Source organism: Chenopodium quinoa, unplaced genomic scaffold (assembly GCF_001683475.1).
Source record: "Chenopodium quinoa cultivar QQ74 unplaced genomic scaffold, ASM168347v1, whole genome shotgun sequence".
Taxonomy (NCBI): Eukaryota; Viridiplantae; Streptophyta; class Magnoliopsida; order Caryophyllales; family Amaranthaceae; genus Chenopodium; species Chenopodium quinoa.
Genome location: NW_018744582.1, coordinates 1,331,913 through 1,357,874, shown reverse-complemented (window position 1 = coordinate 1,357,874; position 25,962 = coordinate 1,331,913). Strand labels below are relative to the sequence as shown.

The 25,962-nt window shown below is 33.7% G+C and overlaps 5 protein-coding genes across 9 annotated transcripts; 3 read left to right on the top strand and 2 right to left on the bottom strand.

Annotated features, from left to right (window-relative positions):
• The first annotated feature begins 1,037 nt into the window (after positions 1 to 1,037).
• LOC110699242 lies at positions 1,038 to 2,694 on the top strand. Its single transcript, XM_021876735.1, has 6 exons — positions 1,038 to 1,404; positions 1,492 to 1,651; positions 1,754 to 1,882; positions 1,958 to 2,101; positions 2,216 to 2,416; positions 2,516 to 2,694. Exons 1-6 carry the CDS (start codon positions 1,358 to 1,360, stop codon positions 2,627 to 2,629), a joined length of 795 nt encoding a protein of 264 aa, XP_021732427.1. The 5' UTR covers positions 1,038 to 1,357; the 3' UTR covers positions 2,630 to 2,694.
• A 145-nt stretch (positions 2,695 to 2,839) lies between these two features.
• On the bottom strand, positions 2,840 to 7,246 carry LOC110699241 (protein FAR1-RELATED SEQUENCE 5-like). Of its 5 annotated transcripts, XR_002506882.1 has the most exons (6): positions 6,788 to 7,246; positions 5,156 to 6,263; positions 3,909 to 4,911; positions 3,584 to 3,832; positions 3,434 to 3,499; positions 3,252 to 3,345 (listed from the first exon to the last, which is right to left on the bottom strand). XR_002506882.1 is itself a non-coding variant. In XM_021876733.1 (4 exons), the coding sequence occupies exons 1-4, from the start codon at positions 7,020 to 7,022 to the stop codon at positions 2,863 to 2,865; spliced, it is 2,829 nt and encodes a 942-aa protein (XP_021732425.1). In that variant the 5' UTR covers positions 7,023 to 7,246; the 3' UTR covers positions 2,840 to 2,862. The 5 variants fall into 5 exon arrangements, 2 of the variants coding, with proteins under 2 accessions (XP_021732425.1, XP_021732426.1); XR_002506881.1 differs by having other exon boundaries at positions 3,227 to 3,499; XR_002506883.1 differs by lacking the exon at positions 3,434 to 3,499 and having other exon boundaries at positions 3,254 to 3,345.
• Positions 7,247 to 8,070: 824 nt separating this feature from the next.
• LOC110699239 (26S proteasome non-ATPase regulatory subunit 7 homolog A) lies at positions 8,071 to 16,498 on the top strand. Its single transcript, XM_021876731.1, has 10 exons — positions 8,071 to 8,345; positions 10,235 to 10,327; positions 10,425 to 10,506; positions 11,189 to 11,285; positions 12,806 to 12,881; positions 13,035 to 13,093; positions 13,232 to 13,354; positions 14,422 to 14,479; positions 14,570 to 14,655; positions 15,954 to 16,498. The coding sequence occupies exons 1-10, from the start codon at positions 8,159 to 8,161 to the stop codon at positions 16,023 to 16,025; spliced, it is 933 nt and encodes a 310-aa protein (XP_021732423.1). The 5' UTR covers positions 8,071 to 8,158; the 3' UTR covers positions 16,026 to 16,498.
• Positions 16,499 to 18,026: 1,528 nt separating this feature from the next.
• Positions 18,027 to 22,468, top strand: LOC110699238 (systemin receptor SR160-like). The gene has a single exon (XM_021876729.1). It carries the CDS (start codon positions 18,607 to 18,609, stop codon positions 22,204 to 22,206), a length of 3,600 nt encoding a protein of 1,199 aa, XP_021732421.1. The 5' UTR covers positions 18,027 to 18,606; the 3' UTR covers positions 22,207 to 22,468.
• Positions 22,469 to 22,696: 228 nt separating this feature from the next.
• LOC110699240 lies at positions 22,697 to 24,335 on the bottom strand. The gene has a single exon (XM_021876732.1). The coding sequence runs from the start codon at positions 23,821 to 23,823 to the stop codon at positions 23,224 to 23,226; it is 600 nt and encodes a 199-aa protein (XP_021732424.1). The 5' UTR covers positions 23,824 to 24,335; the 3' UTR covers positions 22,697 to 23,223.
• Between the last annotated feature and the right edge of the window lie 1,627 nt (positions 24,336 to 25,962).

Here is a 25,962-nt window from a genome sequence, read left to right as displayed (position 1 = left end):
TATCCTAATTTTTATATGAAAAATTCTAAATTTGTGGTCTAAATTGTCCTAAACAGAAACAGGGCCCACCTTTTCAACACTTGGTGATATAATTGAACAACCAATAATTTCAACAAATGGTAATATGTTCATATATTTAATAATAATGTACATAAACTTAAGTAGAAATGTTCATTTCTAATTATTATGTGTAAATACTATTAACTTAGTGTATCTCCAAAATGATGATTTATAATACAGCTGGAGAAAAGGATGTGGGTAAAACTTCAGCAGCTTCAGAACAAAGAATTGAAGAATTTTCTAGAACTGGTATAATGTTCAATTAAAAAGTGTAAAATGTTCATTTACAAACAAGAAATATTCATTATTAATTGTATTATTTTGTTAGACGCAGCAACTGGTTCAAAATTTGATGCTGACACTAGGTCAGATAATGAAGGATTGCCTAGAACAGGTATAATGTTCAATTATAAATACTCAAATGTTCATTTACAAAGAAATTATATTATATCTAATTAAATTTTTTCTTAGATGCAGGATCTGGTTCAGTGGTTGATGCTGACCCTAGGTCAGATGGTGGTGAAAAAAGTGATGATCCAAAAAACACAGTTGGAGGTGGAAAACAAAACAAGGAAGATGTTTTTGAAAAAACAAAAAATGATGAAAAAGTGGAGGGGTAAAATCCTGAAGACATGTCTTACTATTAGGGTTATGTAATGGTGTAGGATAAAATATCTAGATGGAACAATTTAACTTATGTTACTATCGTGTTGTAACTTGAAACTGGTGTTTCTCAAACTATTGTATGTGTGAACATTATTTTGTTGAATATGTAATATGAATGTATGGTTTATGTTAAATCAATAGGTTTATGTTAAATCAATATCTTTCATTTTATGAATTGAAAATGATTCAGGGTGTTACATAAGAAGCTTTTATTTTATTAATATGTACTGACATTGTTTCACTTTTCAGTGAAAACAAGAAGATTGTTGCTTCATCCTCAAAAGTCACAAAAAGGTACATTATTTATATTAAGTAAATGTTCAAAAATAATAATGAACATTTTCATATACCTAAATGTACATTTGTGTTATGTAATATGACCAGGAATGATGATAAGAAAAAGTCAATTGCAGAAAAGAAGAAAAAAACTGAAAAGGAAAAGGTTGAAAGGTATAATTTCAAATTTATTTATATACACTCAAATGTTCATTTATGTTCCTCATAATTTTCTTAATTTAACAATATTTTATATTGAACAACAAGACCAAAACGCGAAAAGAAAACAATTCCTCCTGCTTTCCGATCTCCTTACTTGGTCAAGTACAAGGATCTGTTTAAAGATGAGAAAGCCATGAACCAAATTGCAGTAGACTTTGCTCTTGGTGGAAAAGATGAAAGGTAATTACTTACACTAATTAAACTTAAGGTTTAATATCTTTTATAAAAATATGTTCACATTCATATTATTAAATGTTCATAATGCAGTGCACTCTTATACTATGATGGCTTGAATCTCATCAATAGAAATGAAATGAAAACTCTTGGAGATGATGTTGAAGTGACAAATTGTGTCATAGATGGATGGGCAAGGTTTCTTAATCATAAAAAGCCGAGAAACAAGATTTATTTCTCAACAGTGCTTCATGTTAGTCTTTCTTCTTTTTTTATATTATTGATTCTATTTTCCTATGATAAATAATTGCTAAAAATTCATTTAACTTCTATATGTTTGTTTGTATTTCAACAGCACATTATGTGCACAAATAGAGTTTGTCAAGAAGGATCATCAATGAAGACAAGAATTAATGCCTTCATAGAAAGAATTGACAATGAACTGAAGTTGAATAAAATTGACAGCATTGTTGGATATAAACAGGTATTAATTCTTGTTTAATACAAATGTTCAATTACCTTCAATATATTGTCCAATAACATTATATAATTTGTTCAGGTCTTCTTCCCAGTATCAACTTCTCAACATTTTTTTCTGTTGTGCGTCAATCATATAGAAGACAAAATTCATATAATTGACAATAGAAAACTACCAAAAAAGGTATCAGTCCAAGCAAAATATGAAGAACAACCAAAAATGATGGTGAGATAATATGTTCATTTATAGTTGACTACATGATCAATTATATTTTATTAATTGTTCATGTCTTCATCACAATACAAACTTCTAAACAATTTTTACTCTTTTTTCTATCAGTTAAAAGGATTGGCAGAGTACATGAAACACCTTGGATATCAAGATGCAAAAAGAATTGAAGACTACACAGTTGTTTTGGAAAAGATGAAATGGCGTAGCAACAATGACTATACAAACTGTGGAGTTTACATTATGAAGCATATGGAAACCTTCACTGCTGATCCTAATGAGAGCTGGATTTGTGATTTAAAACCAAACAATGTAAGAGTTATAAATGATCAATTATTTAAGATATAATATTCATTTATGAAACAGTAAAGATTGTTTAATTAAAATTTGACAATTCATTTTGTTCAACAGGTGGAACAAATTAGAAATCTAAGGCTCCAATACACAGCAGAACTGATGTTATTTGAAGAAAACACTGAATCAAGAGCAAATAGAAGGAAAGCTAGAAAATTTGCAACTTTGTAGTTTCAAATGTTCATTTACAACTATGTATATGTTCATTTCTTATATATGACTATTTTTTTTTTTTTTTAGAAGTAGACTTATGGATTTTATTTTAATATTATTGTAATTGATATTTCATTTTAATCTTTGAATGAAAGTTTTTTATATAATAGATCGAAAATTCAAAATTACAAAATAGTAATTAAATCAACATTACAAAAAAGTCTAATGTTTATAAAGTTCTGGAATACTAATTATTTATCTTTATTAGCCAAACGTTTAGCTACACTTGTATCAAAAAAGGCTAACAACTTATCATATTTAGAAGAAATCTTTTTAGAACCTAATTGAACATTTCTTGATTGAAGAATTGGAACACGAGCACCTTGATCATTTCTTTGAACTGTGGGAGGAGTAACTTGAACATTCTGAACAGGAAATCCTTGATCATTTATTTGAACCGTAGGAGAAATAACTTGAACATTTGTTGATTGAACATTCCTGGAGTTGGATATGATCATTTCTGGATTGGTGTTTGAACAATTCTGAGTTTGATTTTGAACATTCCTGGGAACAGTAGGTTGAATAACAACAGGAGATTTTGTTGACGCACTAGTATGAATTGGAACTCTTGGATTAATTTGAGAGTAAGTTTTAACACCAGAAGCACCTTTATTTGCACCAAAATTAGAACAAGGTTGAACAGCAGAAACACCTTCAAGATTTAAATCCTTCGCCTTTAAAAAAAATTAAATTGATCATTAATAAACCAGTATATGATCAGTTACAAACACTTATACAAACAAATATGGAAAAAAAAAAAACCTTAGCAATAGATGAAATATCAACATCAATAGATATGATAGATGAAAGAGAGCTTTCACCAGTAGCCTACAAAAAAAACCAAAAAAAAATATAAAAAATAAAAAATTAAATAAAAAAAAATTATAATATAGATCATAAATGTTCATATACCTGATCAAAATCATTGGAAATACTATGATTTGATTCCTTAGAACTAGAAGGAATTTCTTCTACAACAGCTGATTTTAAGCCGGCCTATATTTTTAAATTATAAAAATCAATATTAATAAAATATAAATAAAATGTTTTTTTTGGCACATTTGAATTTACCTGAGCCCGTTTATTGCTCAAAACAATCAATTCAATGGGATCACTAATAGAATTAGCATAAGTAACAGCACAACCGTTCTCATCAAGTTCCTATTTAAAAAAAAACATAAATGATCATTTACGAAAACTGAAATGATCAATTTGAAAATATGAAATGATCATATACCTGTACAACTGCTTGCCCTATACCCCTTTTGTAAGGAGTGTACAGAGACTTTTTCCTCTTGAAATTACCCTTTGCCTTGTTACACTGCTTCTCCAAGGTACTCTTAGGCCTTACATTCCTCTCACCTTTAGGCCTAACTTTTGGAGGATTCTTGATCTCAAGATCAACAATTTCAACATCTTTAACAGGTTCACTAAAGTCAATTACACCTGATACACTCTCAACCTTTTCTTTTAACAGATTGAAATAACACTCAACCTCTGCCCTTGCATTCAAAGAATTCTGACAACTTGTTATCAACTTAACAAACTTTCTGATTGTTTGTGACCTCCAAACACTAGTAGCCACAACATTTGTCCTCAAAGTAGGTTCTTCAATACCATGACTACACATGGCAGCCTTTGTCCATCGTTTCATTATATACTCTTGTGGAATATTACGCACACAATGCAAATGATATACTCGAAGAGAATGAGAACAAAGTAAACCAGTCTCACTAAAGTACATGCATGTGCAACAAATTGCATGTGTTTCCTTATTAAAAACAACTTCATGCTTAATTATATCCTTCCCAGGCCTCCAAAGAAGATATGAATATTCTGGAAAACGCAAACCATTATCAACATGATCATAAGCTGTCCCCCTAATGAACTCCTCTTCAAAAAGAACATAAGCTTGAATAGTGTACAATGATCTTGCATGATCTAATATACCAATATTAGCAAAAGCTAGGTGCCTATTACCCCTCAGAGTATTGTAATCTCTTGCACCTTCCTTACTTCTCCACTCAGAAATGACATCAAGAAAAACATGATAAAAATCACATAAACCTTGAGTCTTATTAAGACGTTGTGAAACTGACTTATTAGTAGTTTCACTACGTTGAGAAGACAATATACCACCAGACCAATACTTCTTAGAATAAGCAGGACACCACATTTCCTTTATTTTATACAAATCACATAACCAATCATCATTTTCACATTTGTATTTATCACACATCCTGTATAACAGAAATGATCATATATTAATTTAAAAATGAACAAATTATAAATTAAAATATGTACATTTGTGTAAAGAATAATGATCATAAACAATATGGACACTAATAATATTATGATAACATACATAACAAAGTAAATTGTATGATCATATGTAAAACACTAAATGTTCATATATATATCACATAATAATCAAATATATCACATAATAAAAATAAAAAATAAATACAAAAAACAATAATTTACCTTTTCCAGAAATATTCAAATTCAGCAGGAGTTTCACAATACTTCAAAAGATATCCAAACAAATCTGTAAAGCCTTCCAAAGCTCTCAATGCTCCAATGTGTTTCTTAGAATTTTGTTCAAGATGCCATACACATAAACGATGATGAACAGTTGAAGGAAAAATGTTTCTTATACCCGCTGCAATCGCTTGTGCTTGATCAGTCATAATTGTAATGGGACTTTTCCTCCCCATTGAGTGCAAAAATGTATCAAACAACCAATCAAAAGACTCGGTGCGCTCATTAAGAATAAAACCCATACCAAACATGACATTGTTACCATGATGGTTCATCCCAACAAATGGAGCACATATCATTCCATATTTATTAGTTCTATAAGTTGTATCAAAAACCAACAAATCTCCAAAGTAATGATAATCTCTCATCATCCTACCATCACGCCAAAAAAAACTAACTAAAGCACCACTATCATCTTGTTCAAAATCATAATAAAAATCTGTCTCATCCACATGTCTCTTGGCAAAATATTTAATCAATTGGTTACCATCACATCCTTCAATTTGGGCAGCTTTTTCAGATGACAATGCATTATAAGCATCAGAAGCAGTAAAACAAAGATTAGGAGATCCCCCAACCTCCTTCTTTAGAACCCTCAAAGAATCAGTAACTTTGACTCCACTCAATTTCATTGTTGAAATGAAAAGAAGCTGCTCTTTATTCACATCTCTTTGAGACCTTATCAAATGCCTTTTTTCAGGAGGAATCATAGCATGATTATGAACCATTTCATGTCTTGTACATGTATAGACCCCTAAATGATCAATATGAAACTGCACAAAAGCTAAACAACCAGTTCGATGATCCAACTTCTCATAAATCCTTTTATTCTTACACTTATTATCTTTGAATCCCTCATTACAACAAACAAATCTTTTCATCAAAAAAGAATCATCTCTTCTTCTCTTACTCTTCCCAATTCGAATTCCAAAACCTTTCCTAAAAGCATATTCATTATACGCTTCGAAAGCTTCATCTTCAGATTTAAATTCTTTATCCTTTAATTCAGACTGTTCTGCTTCTAAATACATAATATCATCATTTTTTTCCACTGCACAATATACAATTATAAATGATCATAAAGAGTTTCATGAATGAACAATAACAAATAAGTAAAATGTTCAATATCAAAACAGCACATGATCAATTGCAAAAAGAATTTCAGCACATAATATTTTGAACAATATTTTCATTATTTACCACTACACATAATATCGATATAAAAATGTAAAAATAAATGATCAAAAATGACTTTAAGACTGAACATAAACACATTAGTAACAATGAATAAGAAAACATAAACGATTAATTGAAAGTATAATCTACAAAATATACGACAAAAACACACAATTCTAAAACACAGAGAAAACAACAAATGAAACAACAAATGAAGCAACAAAATGTTCATACAAAGTACAACAATCCAAAAACGTTCATCATAATGTAATCAAAGTAGTAAATTCAAAAATCGAAAGTGAATAATAATACATCAATTAAGTTCAAATTAACAGAGCATTATAACAGAACAAATTAGGGATAATTAAAAATTGAAAAATTATGATCACAATTACTCACATTGTTGCACAAACGAATCAACGAAACGAAGTCCAGAAGGAAACACACGCTCGCAATCGCGATCAAAATCAACGCAATCTCCAGATGCAGAATTCGCCATTGATGATCGGTAACAATTAACGAATTCGTTCAAAAAATCAAATGAAGAAGATGAATTAGCGAGAGAAAAATGTAGATCAAAAATGGAGGTTGGTTGATCAATTGAAGAGAGAGAAAAAATAGGGTTTAAAATCATATATATACATAAATTGAATAATAAGAATCAAAGGAAAAAGGAAAAAAGAGGAAGAAAAGAAAAAAAGAAAAAAAGGAAAAAAAAAAAAAAAAAAGGAAAGAATCGCAAAAGGGAACTCAATACCAGCTACAAAACGACGTAGCATAGGGGGGGTGTAGGGAACACACCCTACACTAGGGTGTAGGGTAAAATTTTCACTTTGCAAGAAGTCCACGTTGCTAATAGCCTACCACTAAAACTGCAACGTGAAAGCCCACATCAGTATCGCCATTTGTTCCCTTCAGATTCCACCGTCTAACATATTGCACATCTGGTAAAGCAACACCAATCAATGCCTGCATTACTTGCATATAGCCATATAGGGTCTGCTATCAGAGTATTTCTACTATATTATCTAGTCAAATTAAAGCAAATTAGATAGCAAATGTGGATCATTTACTTAGCGATAATATGGATATTATCCCTTGTAATAACTCTAGTTTAATTCTCATTCTTTCCTTAAATCCATTAGGAATCCTCCTCGTGAGGAGGGTTTTCTAATGTTTTTCCTTTTTCTTACCTTTATTATAAAAAATAAAAAAAAATAAAAAAGTTAATTACCTTGGCAAAGTAGATAAAATTAATACACATTATCGTATTTTTGTTGAAATGATGTTTTTATTCAATTCATTTGTCATATATTATTTCAATTTGATAGATTTTTTTTTTTTTTTTTTTTTTTTTTTTTTTGGGTAAGTAGATTTATATGTTTTTAAAAATATGGTACGAAGTATGAATATTTTTTATTTATAAATCAAAAAAAAATAAAAATCAAAGTACATATTTCACTCCAACGCGTTAACCCCTGTAACATTAACCGAGTAACCTTTATAACACCTATAACACTGTCCGAGTAACCACTATAACACTATCGAAGGAACTCCGGTCACATATAAAAATTGGAGATTTCCCTATATCAATGTACTAGTGAAATAAAATGAAATGAAATACGGAGTAATACGCAGTACGAAGTTATATTGGAGTACTTATACGGAGTATGCTATACGTTTGTTGTTGAAAACAAGAAAGGTATCCCCTTCATAAAGAAACCAAAGGAAGTCGAAAACCAGAAGAAGAAGAAGAGCTCGAAGTCGAAAATGGATGTAATTAAGACGCAACAGATTTCTTCTAGAGCAATCGAGAAGGTGGTTGTTCATCCATTGGTTCTTCTCAGCATCGTCGATCACTACAATCGTGTTGCTCGCGACACTAAGAAGCGCGTCGTCGGTGTTTTGCTTGGTAGCTCTTTCAAGGGTACTGTCGATGTTACCAACAGTTATGCCGGTAATTTCTCGATCTCAACTATTCAACTTTAAGTACTTTTTCTTTCAATTGGTTATTTCTGTGCTGATTTTGGTAGTAATTCGTTTGATTATTGCTTTTTGTTAGATTTAGGGTTTCGGATTTCAAATTTCGTTGTTATTTTTTAATTCTGTGTGCTGTTTTGGTTGTAATTTGTTTGATTATCGGGGTATGTTAGATTTTAGGGTTTAGGGTTTGCGATTTTTCTAGGAGTTTGAATTTTGTTGTTGTATGCTGAAGCGTTAGGGTTTCATTTACTCAACATCGATGTATTGTTTGTGAACATAAGGTTTTTAATTTCTTATTGGAATGAATTTCAAAGCCTTGTTGCTCGATGCATTTGAGAACTTGTATAGATTTAGAACTTTAGGAAGAGATCAGAGCTCCTGAGGAGAGTAAATGCTGGTGTTGAGCTGCCAATTGATCGAATTGTGTTAAATTTGGGCAGTTGGTGGAAGATAAGGGTCACAATTTGATTTCGTAGTATATGATGAGAATCCGTATCTATACTTAGGATACAATGATCCTGCATCTATATTTTGAATAGGATGAACCGCTGCTTTGAAACTACTGTTATAGCTTGTTCCTAGATTGATGACACTTCAAGAACATGAAAATTAGGGAAACACTATCCAATGATGGTCACGCCATTGAAGCAGTTTAGTAGGTTATGCTCTCTTTACTTGGCAATTTGTATGAAGTGGACAATGATTGTGTAAATTATGTGGCTGGCCTATTAGAAGTAGCTATATTATATAGCTGTGAAGTCCTTTATGTCTGTCTTCTGTGGAAACTTTACTCCATTACTTGGATGGCACTTATGAACTCTGTTTTTTTTAATAAAAATCTGCCTCTTCTCAGTAGGGCACAACCTGTATACTTGTCAATGGGTAAATTAAATAATTGATGTTCTTGGTTTAGAGCTGGACCCGTGATGCAGGATTTGCTTTTAGTATTGTTTTTTTTTTTTTTTTTTTTTTTTTTTTTTTTTTTTTTTTTTGGGCAGATGGAAAACAAACTAAGAACTACAAGAGGTGGGATCTATGCTTCTTTCCTTGCCTGATTGGCAAGAGTGTGAGCTCTAGCTTCCACCCCCCTAGGGACTTTACTACAACACAAATAATTTAAATTACTAGTGAGATGAAGGATAGACGTGCGCGCGGTTTTCCCAAGCACACTTCTGGGGATCTTGCAGTCCCTGTATCGCTTACAAGCTGTCTGTGTAGACTTCGATGTTTGTGTGCCCTTGTTTCACATGGTAGATTCCCCACCATATAGCTTGTCTGGGGATCTTGCTTGAATGCTTGAGTTTGCAAAAACTCTAATTGCACCTTTGTCCTGGTTTATATCTTGCCTTTTTATCCTTCTTCCAAGCCCCATCCACAATAACAATGGCTGGGATGGAATCTCCACAATGCCCCTGACACCAGAAAGTTTTGGATGGTCTTGAGCTCCAGATAGATAGCTCTAGATAGATACTCCGTAGACCGTAGATATCCAGATGTTTGGATGAGAATTTATTTTTGTCCTGCCTTTGTGGTCAAACTACTCTTCTGACTTTTTGAAAGTGTTTTACATGCTGTTATCTGAGAGAAGTTTACTAGGTCTTTATGCACTGCCCAACAGCTCATTTGATATTCTGATGTAGTGTATCCATGTATACAGCGGTTTAGATTGATTGTATTCTGAATTTTATATTTTGGTTTTACAGTGCAAGGTGTTTATTATCTATTCAATTCAAGTGGTTAAACTAATGCTTGTATGGTTTGTAACTTTGTATGGTGGGTTTAACCTCATAGTTGAGGAATTCATTTTCTATCCTCTCTTTTTCTAATTTGGTCTTGCTCTGATATTTGACTCAAAAAATGCAGTTCCCTTTGAGGAAGATGACAAGGACCCCAGCATTTGGTTTCTTGACCACAACTACCATGAATCTATGTTTTCCATGTTTAGGAGAATTAATGGTAATTCTGTTCTGATTAACACACCTGGTATCCCTACCTTTATGGTTTTTCAGCTTGAACTTGATTTCATCTCGTACTGGTTCTTCTTATTTTTCAGCAAAGGAGCATGTTGTAGGTTGGTATAGCACTGGTCCTAAGCTACGGGAGAATGATTTGGATATCCACAGATTATTTAACGAGTAAGATAACTTATTATTTTATTTTTTCCCCGGAGCTCAAAATGAAGTTGCGTTCTCACTTATGCTGTATTTTTTTTTTTCCATTGTTACTTTCCATTGTTACTTAGTAATGTAGAAAATCAATTGAAAATTCGACTCATTCATAGGTGGTTCAAGTTGCTTATTTTTGATAAGGATCTTGTGACTGATATATTGTTGGATAATTCTTGAGGATAAATCCTTGGCAGCTAAACAGTCAGTGAAAGATATATGAGCTAATACTAAAAGACTTAGAAGTAGACCATACTTGGGCTCAAGGGTAACTAAGATGGTGTCGTGAGTAATTTTTGTGAGATTTGGTGTAACCCATTCACCGTGAATTTGACTAATATGTCAGTATCTCTGTTCGTGCAAATTTGGGTGAGCATAAGTTCTGTTAGTTTGTTGTAATATGCAAAGGATTTTGTATGGTTGAGCAGAATGTGTCAAACATTACCCTATTTACTGTTAAGAATATGAATGAGTTGTTTCTGTTATCATTCGATTTTCATCTTGACAAGATGATTGACTAAACTGATTGGAACTTGATCTATACACAGACTTCAAAATTCTGAACGTGTCTCTTACAAGGTTATTAAGCAATATTAATGTTCCCTTCTTTTTTTGAACTGACTATAGCTTTACATATATTTGGGGTTTGTAGCTACGTCCCAAATCCTGTCTTGGTGATCATTGATGTACAACCAGAAGAGCTGGGAATACCAACCAAGGCTTATTATGCTGTCGAAGAGGTCAAAGAGGTAAGATTCCAAGTTTGTTTATGTCTGATGCCTGTAAAAATTAGTAATATTGAATTTTTAGGATAAAATTGGTGGTCTTATGTCAACTAGATTGTTTATCTTGAATAGGAGCGAAGTATATCAAATTAAATAGCTTGCTTTTTCAGAGTTAATGTGTTGCATTCAAATAGGCATGTCGTGCACCTAACAAAAATAATACCTAACTAGACCTCCTAATTATGTAGTAGGATAAGTCAGGGATGGTTGTTTAACAATCAACTTTTACCAATGACAAAACTAATAAGAGATGGAATGATGGATTAAGTAACTACGACTACTGAAATATCAAATACGAATCAAATAATAATAAGAACGTCTAAAATTAAGTATCACCACTAGCATAATCAATACAAGACAAATTCCTATCCCAACCAATTAATTATATGTTCACAAGGAAAGGCACGCCCTATAAAATACCAAAGATCTCTTCTGAGTTGTCAATGTCTTCCCTAATTAACAATCAAACCTACTTTTATGGAATCATGCAAATTAGAGACATTAAGTCTGGTACCCTAACTTCCTATCAATCCATTCTACCTACTTCCGTGGAGAATTTCATGTCCTTAATTGATCTATTCAAATCCGTCGAAACCCAACTCCCGTTGCGATCAAGACAAGGGAATAATAACAATACCAATCATCCCTAATCTAGTATTGGCATAAGTACAATCAATTAAACATGAACAATATAAACTATTAATTGAGAATTTAAAAGAATAAATCAAGTATCAATCATAGCTAGGGTTTAACCTAACCCTAGAATAAAATACTACTGAAACACGATTCAAAAATTAAAAGAAAATAACAAACTCTAAGATTTCTAATCAAGTGGATGGTTGCTTGCGGCAGAACCCCCCTTTATTAACCCCTAAAAATAAACTATATAAGGATTAGCATTAAGGAGGTAAAGTAGGATTAGGAGTCTTTAAAGTCGGCAAAACTTATCCAAAACGCTACATTGAAGCTAGCCACGACCTGCCGTGGCCATGGAAGTCGAGCCACGGCCTGCCGTGGTGTTTACTGCATTGGTGTATTTTGCTTGAGCACAAATGGAGGAGCCACGACCAACCCAAGGCTTAATGCAACAAGTCACGACAAGGCCAAGGCTTAAGCAATTTCCACACTCTCATGCAAATGCAACTTCAAACTTGGAATGTGATCATATGATGTCAAACTCATAATCTTCTAGACGCTCTTAACTCAACTTGGCTTGCAAATGCGACCTTTTAGGCGAAAATCCTACAAAACAAAGAAAAAGAACCCGAGGAGAGCAATATCGAAATATGTATATAAAATGATGCTTAAATAATTAAATGTAGGAAGAAAGCACGACAACTATCATATAAGTATTACATATAAAATGTGTATTTTATTGTGCTATCACATTCACTGTGAACTCTTTTTTGTAAGGTTTGATATTGGAAATATAATTAAGCGTCCACTCCATTAGCTAATTTTGAGTTGCATGTTTTCATTTACAGAATGCAACACAGAAGAGCCAGAAGGTATTCGTACACGTTCCTTCTGAAATTGCTGCTCATGAAGTTGAGGAAATTGGTAAGTTTAAACCACTCGACATGTATGATTGCTTTCCATTGGCCTCTTTCTGTTGGTGGAGATGAAGCTTGCTTGCTATTTTTTTTAGAGTTCCAATCCCAGTGTTTTTGCGTGGCATAGACCTTGTCTTGATGTATTATGCTAATCTTGCAGGAGTGGAGCACTTGCTTAGAGACGTGAAGGATACAACCATCAGTACTCTAGCAACAGAGGTAACTCTCCAACAATTTGCTATTTTTGGCTTACAGTTATCCTCATTTTGGATGCTTAAAAGATTGAAAAGTGTTTAGATTTTTATCTGTCATCATGTTATTAATTGGAGGATACTAACCCTTTTATTTCATGTGCAGGTGACTGGGAAACTTGCAGCACTCAAGGGGCTAGATGCTCGTTTGCGAGAGATTCGTAGTTATCTTGAACTAGTTATAGAGGGAAAACTCCCACTCAACCATGAAATACTGTACCATTTGCAGGTTTGTTCATTGAAATTTTTTGCATGGGTTCTTAAACCTTCGTGGCATGATTATTTGTTATCAATATATGTAGGTCCTTTCTGCCATTAATAATGTCTAGGATGTGAGCCTATGTAGCTGCTTGCCTGCTTGTATCTAATTTAAGGATTAGAAAATTGTAGACAAATGTAGATGAAAATTTGGTGTGTAGTTTCTGACATAATGAGGCGTGATATTATTAACTATATATTGAGATTACGGGAAACTTTTCCCACTCGAATTGTTTTTATTTGATAAAGCGTTGCTCTACGGTGATTTAGTGAATCCCCATTTGCTAAATACTGAGCCACTTATGTATTTTGTATGATAACCTTTCATATTTAAAAGATGGGGAAAATCTTGACATTGTCTATTACTTTATTCCACCCCCATGTAAAACCGTTCTTGAAGAATGAATGAACGGTGATATAATTCTACCAAATCTAGGTTGCTTGTGTTGTGTCACGAACTCATGATCTCCTTAAACTGTGAAGAACCATTAATTGTTTTTATTTTATATTTGTGTGCGCAAATTGTTTATTTTCCTTGTAATTTTACCCTTTGTTTTGTACATCTTTATCTATTGTTATTCCCTCTTTTCTTTTATATTTATTTCATTCGGAATCTTAAGGAAATTCCATTCTAAATGAAATCTAACAATTTAAGGGTAAAAATATACTTCAAAACATTAGCCGTGTTGGATCTTGTTGCTATCGTCCTTTTTTAGGTCTCAAATATGTAATTTTTCTGTAATTTTTTGTAATATGTACCAAAAGATATTGTTATTACAAGATTGCATTGGAAATTGTGCAAGATTTTAAGTGAGACAAATTAAAAAGCAGAGGAAGTGTAAGCTTATTTTGTGAGCAAATCTCTCTTCTTTTTTTTTTTTTTTTTTTTTTTTTCTTTTTTTTTTCTTTTTCTTTTTTTTTCTTGTAGGTCTTTTCAACCTTTTTGCTAATCAAATGTGATTTAGCCTTTGTTCATTGCTAATTTTTACATCTATTAACGAACTTTTCTTGCCTTTTATTTTATTATTATTTTTGTAGGATGTGTTCAACCTTCTCCCTAATCTTAGTGCTCCTGAGTTGGTCAAGGCTTTTGCAGGTATGAAAACAAAGTATATTTTTTTTCTTTTTTGAATATTGTATGAAGTTTTGTATTGTTTTGTGATTGTGTGCCTGCTTGTTTTTGCAGTCAAAACAAATGACATGATGCTGGTTATATATCTGTCTTCTCTTATCCGAAGTGTGATCGCCCTCCACAACTTGATTAACAACAAGGTGAAAATTTTCTCTCTCATAAATATAGATAATATGTACTACGTAATATGGCCAATAAATTTTCAGTGTTTTTCACATACATGATAGTTTTGTGGTCTTTAAATTTATTTTATTAATTGAATTTCTTTTAATATACTCACTTTTTAGGAAATTAAGTAGGTGCACCTTTTTTTTTTTCCTTTCTTTTTTTTTTTTTTTTTTTTTTTTTTTAAATGCAAAAGCAGGTGCTCTTGGTGTCTCTGACTAAGACTCACTCTAAGATTCTGAGTGAGTTCTTGCTTAGTTGACTTTAGTAAAAATAAAAATATTGCTATTGGATGTTTGTTATCGTTTAACATATTTAGGACAGATTTCGAAGTAAGATTAATGGGGAATTTGATTTATAAATGAAAATACTAATAGATGATAGGTTTATAAAACCTTTTCTGTGGCCCGAATCACTCCCACGAGCTTGACTGAAAACTAAGTTAGCAATTAGCAATTCAATATCCTGCATGGCTTTTTCTCTGCCTACTGGCTCTAACTTACCCGTTCTACAACCTTTTTTTTTATTCTCTATTATCTCTAATGCCTATGTTACTCCTTTCCATTAGTGTAGTCTAATTTGGAGTTGCTCTGAGTCATTATGACCTGCTTTGACTGTTCGTTGTTATGGGAATTATTGATGGCAACCTGAAGTAACAAAACTGTCACTAAACATTATAAAAAATGATAGTTTTTGGGATTTTTTTTTTTGGGCACTTGGCTTGTGATTGGTTGGGACCTTCGCTACTTATTTTTGGTTTTATCATGATTGGTGTGCTCAAATATATTGATGTTTGTAGGGAGTGCCCTTTGTTGGAGTGTGTGGAGTTGAGGGTTGACAATGGTTGGGACCCTTTGCTTTATCATGACCATTGGCTTATGATTTGTAATATCTTGTATTAATCTTCCGAAAATTGTGTATCCCTGTTTCCCCCTCCTTTTCAAACTTTGAAAAATATCGTCATTGTGTAAAAATTTGGGTTTCAAGTATCAGATTTTCTTAGCTGTTCTCTGGTTAATACTTTTAGATGTGACTTCATCAGAAGCAGCTAATGCTAACTTAGGCTGCGTAACAGGGTTGCATTGAACTTGGGTTAACATCATAACATTGCATCTGCCATATGCTAGCCAAATTGTATTAAGATCACTCATTATAGAGCTATTTTTCTAAAAGATAACTGGTGTTATTGAGAATATTAATTATTGAACCTTTTTTTATTTCCAAAGAAACTATCACTAATTTGCTGGTTGTTTTGTTATTTGTGCTTTTTTAGATGCTCAACAAGGAGCATGAGAAGGCAGAAGACTCGAAGCCCTTAGCTGTACCTGCTGCAGTAGGGAGCTAAATTCAAGAACCGTAGCATAGTTAATGAGCTTCAGGAAGAGTACAGATTTTGCTTTCACTGCTATATCTAGAATTTGGGATGAAATTTGCTTACATGTGCCTAGTTTGTCTTTGCTTTGCAAAGTTGGGACTTGGGAAGGCAGTTCAATTACCCATTGCATGAGTTGAAGAGACAAATCAGATATTTTAAAAGTGTTAGATGTTTGAAAGATGCCATTGTTTTCATCTGTTTCATAGTACCTCATATTTTGAGATGCTGCTGCATCTTTCATGTTTGGTAGCTTGATTACGATGACATTCATGTGCTCGCTCTTGCAGTTTTTATGCTGCGCAAGTGCTGTGTCAACATGATTATGTAATTTACTTACTAAGGTCTCCAGCCTGGGGCTACTAACATTTTCATGCAAAAGACTTAATTAAAGATGAGGTATGTATTCATATATTTGAGCTATAATGTAGAAAATTTATTAATAACTCATGAGTTGTAGAGACTAAAAATTGCTGAAAGTCTTATAAGCTGGTTGACAGTACAAGAATTTAGATTTTATCCATCTGTTGCAGTTGTTTGAGTGGTTAGGGGTGCTTTTGTTTTGCCAAGCATAACATTATTGCCATCAGGTGCTGATATAGTTAAATTGGACTGCTCTCGGCCTATCTATGTTGTTTGTCACGTCAGTTGGGCATCTGCCTACGGCCGAGTAAGATAATACCATGTAGTGATGGTTTTGGGAGGCTTGTAGAATGTGTCATTGTAGCCTTGTAGGGCAAGTGCTTTTGTTTCTAGTGTTTGCTGTCAACCAGTTATTATTTAAGGATGACGAGGCTGAAAGGCAGCTGCAATTGGGGTAATCAAAGGTTAGATAGTATATATGGTCTATTGTGTGGGCTGACGCCCTTTTATGTGGTTGATTCTGTATCGTATGATTTATTGGCGTTCTAAATCGTCGTTATAAGGTGGGATGAAGTTGTCAAAATCATTAGTCATGTCTACGTTCTAACCTAGACTATAAAATGGTCCACATTTTGGATATTCAGGTACAAGTTGGAACAGATCTAGACTAGTTCGATCGGTCCAGTTCAGTTGAAACGTAGAATTGATATTCATTTTTACTTCAGCCACTCAACTACAGGGCTACGGTCCTAAATTGATAAACATCCAAAATCATCTTTTATTGGATTTACTTGCCCTAGTTTTTCATTGAAGTTAATGAAAATGTTGGGAACAATGGTGGAAATAGGTGAAATGTAGAGCTTAATATGACTGACTAACCCGGTATAATACTAGATTTATACTGTGAACTACTCGTTACTAGCTCTACTGTTTTGATCTATTCTAGGGGTGGTCGTAACTTTGTTTTGACTTATTTGAACTTATTCAACCCTTAGTTTGGCGATTACTCACTTCAATGATGAAGCTATGTATCATTGGTCATTGTTGTGGATGTGTTAAATGTGTATGCTCAAATGCGCATAGTTGGTACAAATTTGGAGGAGGCGATATAGACGTAGGATAATCTCCTAACGTTGTGGTCTGTCGTAACTCACCGTATGTCAAGATAACTCTGCTATGTAGATTGTAGACACTTATTTTGGATTGTTGTGGATTATTGTCCTCAATTATGAGAGTAGATGAATGCGATTAAATATGAATCACAAAAAAGGGCATTTGTAATATCACGTAGTTATCATTTCTGGTAATCTTTCACTCTCTTCTTGCATTCTTACAAACTCAAATTCTCCATCATTCAATATTAGGCTGGACCGTAGGAGTATGAACAAAGCCCTGAACCCACGTGCACCTCCCAGTCACTGGACCCTCACTTGTCAACCTACAACGCCAAAATTATACATGGGTCCCAACACTAACTATCTATCTATCATCCTCTTTGAACCAATATTATTGCCAATTTGCCATATATGGCCATAATCACATGTGTGTTGAATACGGATTCCATGATTATTGAATATTTATACACATTAAGAAAACTTAAACGTATACTACACAAAAACCCCCTTTTTTTAATTAATTGCGATAGTAAAGTGTGTACAAAGTTTACAAAAATACTGAGATTGAGAGATAGCTCACGTGGTTATAGCCTTTCTTCCTATTCCATAGGATCCTGAGATCGATTTATATTACTCGCCCTTGTGAGTTCTGACTCTCTAAAGACCAAAATAAGAAAAGTTTATAGAAACACTCTTAATGAATTGTAGTGTAAGTAAAGTTAGCGGCATAAAACTAAGAAGTACTCTGTCATAGTGATTTACCATAAGAAAGTGTTAAAACTAATCAAAAACAAATGAGAAACCAAAGAAATATTTAGTGTCGAAAACTTAAGTTTGAATTTCGTCAATAAAATTGTCTTTTGAGGATTTCACTATACAAACACCCCAAAAATTTTAATTAGAAAAACCAATCAACAGTTACTCTAATACCATTACACATTTTCACAACTCTCTGTTTTCTCTCTCCTCTGTATCCTGTTTTTTTTTTTTCTCTTCATTGCTCAAAGCTCTCAACTTTCTCAATAATGGCACACTTTAAACTTCAACCACTGAAACCCACTAAGTAGACAAGCTCAATGAATATCTACCCAGAAAAAATGAACCAAATTTACACTATTTTATTGCTCTTTACTCTCTTTCCACCATTACTTTCCCCTGTTTCACCTGCTTCTCTTTCTTCCAATGGAAAACTTAGAGATGCCCAGAAATTGTTGAGCTTCAAATCTTCACTCCTTAACCCAGAAATCCTTCAAAATTGGCAAAATTCCACTGATCTATGTCAATTTACTGGTGTTTTCTGCGACAATTCCAGGGTTACTTCTTTAGATTTCACCTCACTCTCTGTTTCCACTGATTTTTACTCTGTTTCTACTTATCTTTTCTCCATTGAGCTCCTTACTTCTCTTTCCCTCTCATCTTCCAACATTTCTGGGTCTCTTCAACCTTTCTTTCTCTGCTCTTCTTCTCTCTCAGAAATTGATTTCTCCCACAACTTCATTTCAGGGTCAATTTTCAATTTGCCGCGGTTTTCAACTTGTTCCTCACTTACAAGTTTAAACCTCTCTTTCAATGAATTAGATTCTACGAAAAATTTGAGTGATGTTGTTTATGGGCTTTCCCTCAAAACATTAGATGTTTCTGGGAATCAATTATCTGGGGAGGAAGTTCTTCCATGGGTATTATCTCAAGGGTGTGAGAATTTGAGTCACTTAAATTTAAAGAGGAACAAACTTGAGGGAAATTTTTCTCTTTTTGGGTGCTCAAATTTGGAGTATTTGGATCTTTCCTTCAATAATTTTTCGACTCCAATTCCTAATTTTGGGAAAGATTGTCTTAATTTGAAGCATCTTGATTTGTCTTCAAACAAATTTGTTGGTAAGATTGAGAACTCACTTGTAGAGTGTAACAACTTGAGTTTCTTAAATGTGTCTCATAATCAGTTCAAAGGTGAATTTCCCTCACTTCCTTTGAAAAGTATGGAGATTCTCTACTTGAGCATCAACAATTTTCAAGGTATGATTCCTCATAATTTTGCTGATGATGTTTGCTCAACTTTGGTGAAGTTGGATCTATCAGTCAACGATTTTTCTGGTATGATCCCTATTGGGTTTGAATCTTGCTCTTTGTTAGAAAAATTCGATGTTTCCAGCAACAATTTCACTGGGGATTTGCCTGTTGATATGTTTCTAAAAATGGAAAGTTTGAAGAAAATAAAGCTGGCTTTTAATCTCTTTAAGGGTGTTTTGCCTGATTCTATCTCTATGCTTAGTAGCTTAGAGTCTTTAGATTTGAGCTCTAATAGCATTTCAGGGAAAATCCCATCTGGTATTTGTCAAAATCCTGAGGGAAAGCCTAGCAACTTGAGAGAGCTCTACCTTCAAAACAATGAGTTTATTGGCCCTATACCGCCGAGTATAGGTAATTGCTCTCAGCTTGTTTCGCTTGATCTTAGCTTCAATTTCCTTACTGGTACGATCCCAAGTAGCTTGGGTACTCTAACCCAGCTTAAAGATTTGGTAATGTGGATGAACAGGCTTAATGGGGTTATCCCTTCTGAGCTTGCAGACAATCGAGCACTTGAAAATTTGATTTTGGACTACAATGAGTTGACTGGTCCCATTCCCTCTGGCCTGATGAACTGCACAAACTTGAACTGTATTTCGTTGTCGAGTAACAAGTTGAGTGGAACAATACCATCTTGGATAGGTAGCTTGAATAATCTTGCCATCCTCAAGCTCTCAAATAATTCATTTTATGGCGAAATCCCACCTGAGTTAGGGGAATGCAAGAGCTTGTTATGGTTGGATTTGAATAGCAACTTGTTGAGTGGGAGTATTCCTCCTGCCTTACCCAAACAGTCAGGGGCTATTAGACTTAATGTTAGTAAAAAGTATTGGTACTTGAGAAACTATGGAGGAAATGGTTGCCATGGGACAGGGAATTTGCTCGAATTTTCCGGTATAAGGCGCAAGGCTGTTTATAGAATCCCTACTATATGCAAATTCCAGCAGATCTACCTAGGTCATACTCAGCCAAATTTTTATCACAATGGGTCCATGATTTTCCTTGACCTGTCCTATAACAATCTCCAGGGCAGTATCCCCAAAGAGCTCGGCACAATGTTCTTTCTGTGGATATTAAATTTGGGTCATAATAACCTCTCTGGTCAGATTCCTGAAGATCTTGCAGGGATGAAAAACATCGGTGTTATGTATCTCTCGCACAACCATCTCTCGGGGTTAATCCCACCGTCTTTAGGCAGTCTTTCTTCCTTGACGGATGTGGATTTGTCAAACAATAACCTCTCAGGTATGATTCCTGTAACAGGACAGTTTGAGACTTTCCCGCCTTCTAGATTCTCCAATAACACTGGCCTCTGCGGGTTTCCCCTGCCGATTTGCAGCAGAAACACAAGTGAAACTTCATCACATCATAGAAAGCATGGAAGGAAGACTTCCATGGCAGCAAATGTGGCAATGGGAGTGTTCTCCTCTCTATTCTGCATATTCTGGTTGATCATAGTGGGCATTGAGCTGAAGAAGAGGAGAAAGAAGGAAGTTTTGCAGGATACATACATGGACGGTAACACAACTTCTGCTTGGAGATATACCAGTAATCGCGAGGCATTGAGCATCAACCTTGCAACATTTGAGAAGCCCCTACAGAAGTTGACTTTTGCTGATCTTTTACAAGCCACAAATGGGTTCCATTATGACAGTTTGATTGGCAAAGGTGGGTTTGGGGATGTCTACAAAGCTCAGCTCAAGGATGGGAGTGTGGTTGCTATCAAAAAGCTGATATATATGTGTGGGCAGGGTGACAGAGAGTTCACTGCTGAAATGGAAACCATTGGGAAGATCAAACACCGGAACCTTGTGCCTCTCCTGGGATACTGCAAAGTGAGGGAAGAACGATTGTTAGTTTACGAATACATGAAATATGGATCCCTCGCAGATGTTTTACATGATCCGAAGAAGTCTGTAATAAAGCTGAATTGGGGTGTGAGGAGAAAGATAGCGATTGGGGCAGCTCGAGGCTTAGTTTTCCTTCATCATAATTGCATCCCACACATAATTCATCGCGACATGAAATCTAGTAATGTTTTGGTAGATGAAAACTTAGAAGCAAGGGTATCTGACTTCGGGATGGCTAGACTTATGAGTGCAATGGATACTCATTTGAGTGTGAGCACATTGGCTGGTACCCCAGGATATGTTCCTCCTGAGTACTACCAAAGCTTTAGGTGTACAACCAAGGGAGATGTGTATAGCTATGGCGTGGTGTTGCTGGAGTTGCTGACAGGGAAACAACCTACAGATTCAGCTGATTTCGGTGACTATAATAATCTTGTAAGCTGGGTTAAGATGCATGCGAAATTGAGAATAAGTGATGTATTTGATCCTGAGCTGATGAAGGAAGATCCAAACTTGGAAGTAGAGCTCTTGCAGCATTTGAAGCTTGCCTGTTCTTGCTTGGATGATCATCCATCAAAACGACCTACGATGTTCGAAGTTATGACAATGCTAAAGGAAATGCAAAGTGGTAATTCAGCAGCCATCGTTACCACAGAAGATGCAAGTCTTACTGCCATGGGGAAAACTGAAAGTTTCAGCAGCACAGTTGATGAGCTACAGATGAGCATAAAAGAAGAGCCTGAAGGAAATTCCAAGCATTAGCATTTACCACTAAAGCAAAAAATTTCATTGAATCATGCAACAATTAATGTATGTTTCACAACAGTAGACTTTTTATTTTCATATTTATACGTAGGTGGTAATCTCCTCTGTTTCCTTTGGTTTTTGAGGGGTCACTCGGTAGTTTGTACATAATCTCCTAGAAATGCTAGTAGTTTTTCCTCCCTTACCTCTTGCACGAATACATTGTGAGAAATGATCCGTGTTCAAAATAACCAAAAGATTAGTTTGTCTAATGACAATCTGTGAAATAAGCAGCACCCTCTTTTTTACATTGTCACTTCAGAAAACCTTTAGGATGGCACGTTCGAGTGTTTGCTCGTCGTTTAGGCCGGTGAACACATACTATTGCAGGTCAGGAAATCGACTTATGAACTATTTGGAGATATGCTCAAACCAATTGAATCATAAAGTTCTACAGAATGGAGACTAAAAGCTTTACTAATCCTACTTTTCAGTCAAAAATTCTGTATTTTTTCATCATAGTACATTACACAGGTTTACTGCCTTGTAAACTGTTAGCAACAACAAATCAGAACTCTATCCTATGCAATTCTGTATTTTTTCATCATGGTACATTACACAGGTTTACTGCCTTATAAATTGTTAGCAACAACAAATCAGAACTCTATCCTATGCATTACTTTGTGCAAGTATTTTTCATCTTTGTTACCACTTACCAGCCAGAACTACTCTTGCAGCTTCTACCATACTCACAAACCAGTTGATAAGAGTTAAAATAGTATATAGGCAACAATCCAAGCAAAATAAGCAAAACACTTCTGAATGTGATATGTGCACCAGAAGCCGAAGACTGAACTAATATGATCAATTTTCCCAGCTTCAACAATCATACTGACAAATCAACTTCCATCAACTGTATTAGTACACAAAATACGGAAATAGAATATCTATAAACTTCAAACTTCATATAAAGCCATGTAACCTCAACCAATAATCTCGATATCAGAACCAATGTAAAACTAATCAGTACCAAAATCAATCTTTAATTGCCATTTCATCTTCATCAGCTGGCTTAACTGACTGCTCAAACTCAGCATCCATTACAACTCCATCCATTATATGAACCACCACCTCACCTCTCTTAAGATTAACTTGTTTTGCCCTAACCCTATTAACAACCAAAACCCCATCAAAATCCTTTGAAATATACAATGCAAATCCAGAGATTGAATCATATGACAAACCCTTTCCATCAGGGAGTAAATCAGTATAAATCTTTCGAGGAATCGTCGAAAAACCTAGTACATGAGAAACCGTTGCATATACATTGTCCAATTCTTTAGGATCATAACTGTGGTTTGCCCTTAATCCCAAATCACGTTCAAAGGCCTTTTCAGAGGGCACAAACACTGTAAATGCAAGATCATCCGGTAACATTCCAACCATCATTTCCCCAAATTTAGCCAATATCTCATTCTTTGAATAAATGCCCCTAATTTTTGAGGAATCATTCATTTTCCCAATTGAAACATCAGGTAATTTAAACATTGACAGAACTACAACAATCATACAGCATACTAATACAAGCATTAGCATTTTAAAAATTGACTGATTAAACATCTTGCCTATCATCATAAATTTTCAATGGGAAATAAAATGAATCCACCTCAATATAGCAGATATTGACTAAATTTGCAGTTAAATTTGATGAATATAAGCTTCTATAACAGATTATAAATTTATAATCAAATATAAACTGAAAAAGATGATTTCTTTTCTGGGTATTTTGTTTGAGGAATTAAATATACCTTTATTTGATGGATAAATTGAGGGAAACAAGTGCAGATTTGAAGCTTGAGGATTTATGACTGTTTGTTCTGCTCTTCCTCTGATTTTGTTTTGAAGTTTGGTAATAAGCACGTTCTTTTCCTCAGAGTAAGCGCCGCAAAAACGTGTGTTGAACACTTGAGCAATGCAATTTTACATGGGTTTGTAACTAAAATAATCCCATTAGACAATAAATTTTTGGTTATCAAAGGGTTGAATTAAGCCCATGAATTAAACTTTGGCTCACGATGGGTCAAGTTGGGGGCTTCAATAGTTTGTCTATACTACCGTCATATAAGTGAATTTCAGATGAAAAAAAAATTATTAATGTATTAATTTGAAGTAATATGACGAACTAAGCCTATTGTGTGATAGACAAAATTGTAATTTGTATAGATTAAAATTTGGCATTTTTTTATATAAAAGTGTAAGATATTATATTTTATCCTTAAATACAAACGTTGTATAGTACTTGTAGGACATAATGGCTCTGCTTAGTTGAAAAATTTTGATAAGTTCAAAACAATACAAAATGTACTATTATTATCTATAAGGGTAATGTTATATGCAATCTTTTAATATACTTCCTTTTTTAGTATTAAGTTGGGAATTTATCGACAATTCACGAGTAAATCGATGTAATAAATATTTATTCAATGTCTATTTTTTCCAGTTTTAACTTCTTAAGGGTTGTATATGTCTTTTTCTTATCTATAATAATGTAATTATAGATTTCAACCATCATTATTAATACAGCTATACCGTCATACGAGCTAAAATAACACCTATTGTGAAAGTAATTATTATTATTATTATTAAAGAGCAACTTGCATGTAATGAAATTTGTTAAGATTCCATTTAAAAAATTGCATATTGTGAGTTGTCCTATATTAAAGAATATATGAGATATATTCATTTATATTTCTTGTGGGCTAATTCTCTAATTGTCAATAGTTTGGGACAAAATCTCCTCCTAGACTCAAAGTGGATAACTCTTCTCTTCCTTGATGGGTATAGCCAACCTAAACCTTCTTTACAAAGACAACAGCAACAAGTGACAACATAATGATTTTTCTTTTCATCAAATGTTTATCTTGAATCATCAAAAATGGATATTAATCAAATTTTTAGTACAAGAATTATTTTTTTAGTGAATCTAGTCCAACAATTGTACTAATTTATACAATTGACATTTTCTTAAAATATAATATATATAATCATTATACTCCACAAACTTCATCATTAAATATAAATGTACAACTTAGGGTGAGTTTATCCCCAAACTCAGACCCAGACTCCAGACTCTGTCACATCAACTTTCCACTAACTTTTAAATGTTTTTTTTTTTATTATTCAGATTCATACAAGAGTTTCTCCAAATTCACACATTATCCCAAGACTCACTCCAGACTCACTTATTTTCTTTATTTTTTATTTTTAATTATCTTTAATTCATTTAAGTTAATATCGTAAAACTTTTTAGGTGAGGTGGACGATAATACACAACGATAATTAGGTGAGGTGGACGATAATACACAACGATAATTACGATAAAACCTTTTATGGACGAGATAATACACAACGATAATTATATATCTTTAATTCATTTAAGTTAATATCGTTAATTTTTAGCCGTTGCAATATAGCAGTTGGAAGAAGTTCAAATTACATGCAAGTAGCCGTTGGGAATCTTGGATTTGAATTGCCATCTTTGTTAGGTGAGGTGCCAAGTATTGATTGGCTCATGAGCAATTATTGCAGCACTTTGTCTCCCATGTAAAGTCTGAAGATGAGTTTTTATTTTCCAAACCAACTCCAAGACTCACATGAGTCTTTTATTACATTAACGCATGAGTTTGGAGTGAGACTGTACTCCAAACCCCCAATAAACTCACCCTTAGTTAGGATTGTTTATGTTGTACTAAGAGGAAGGTGATCCATCGTTGT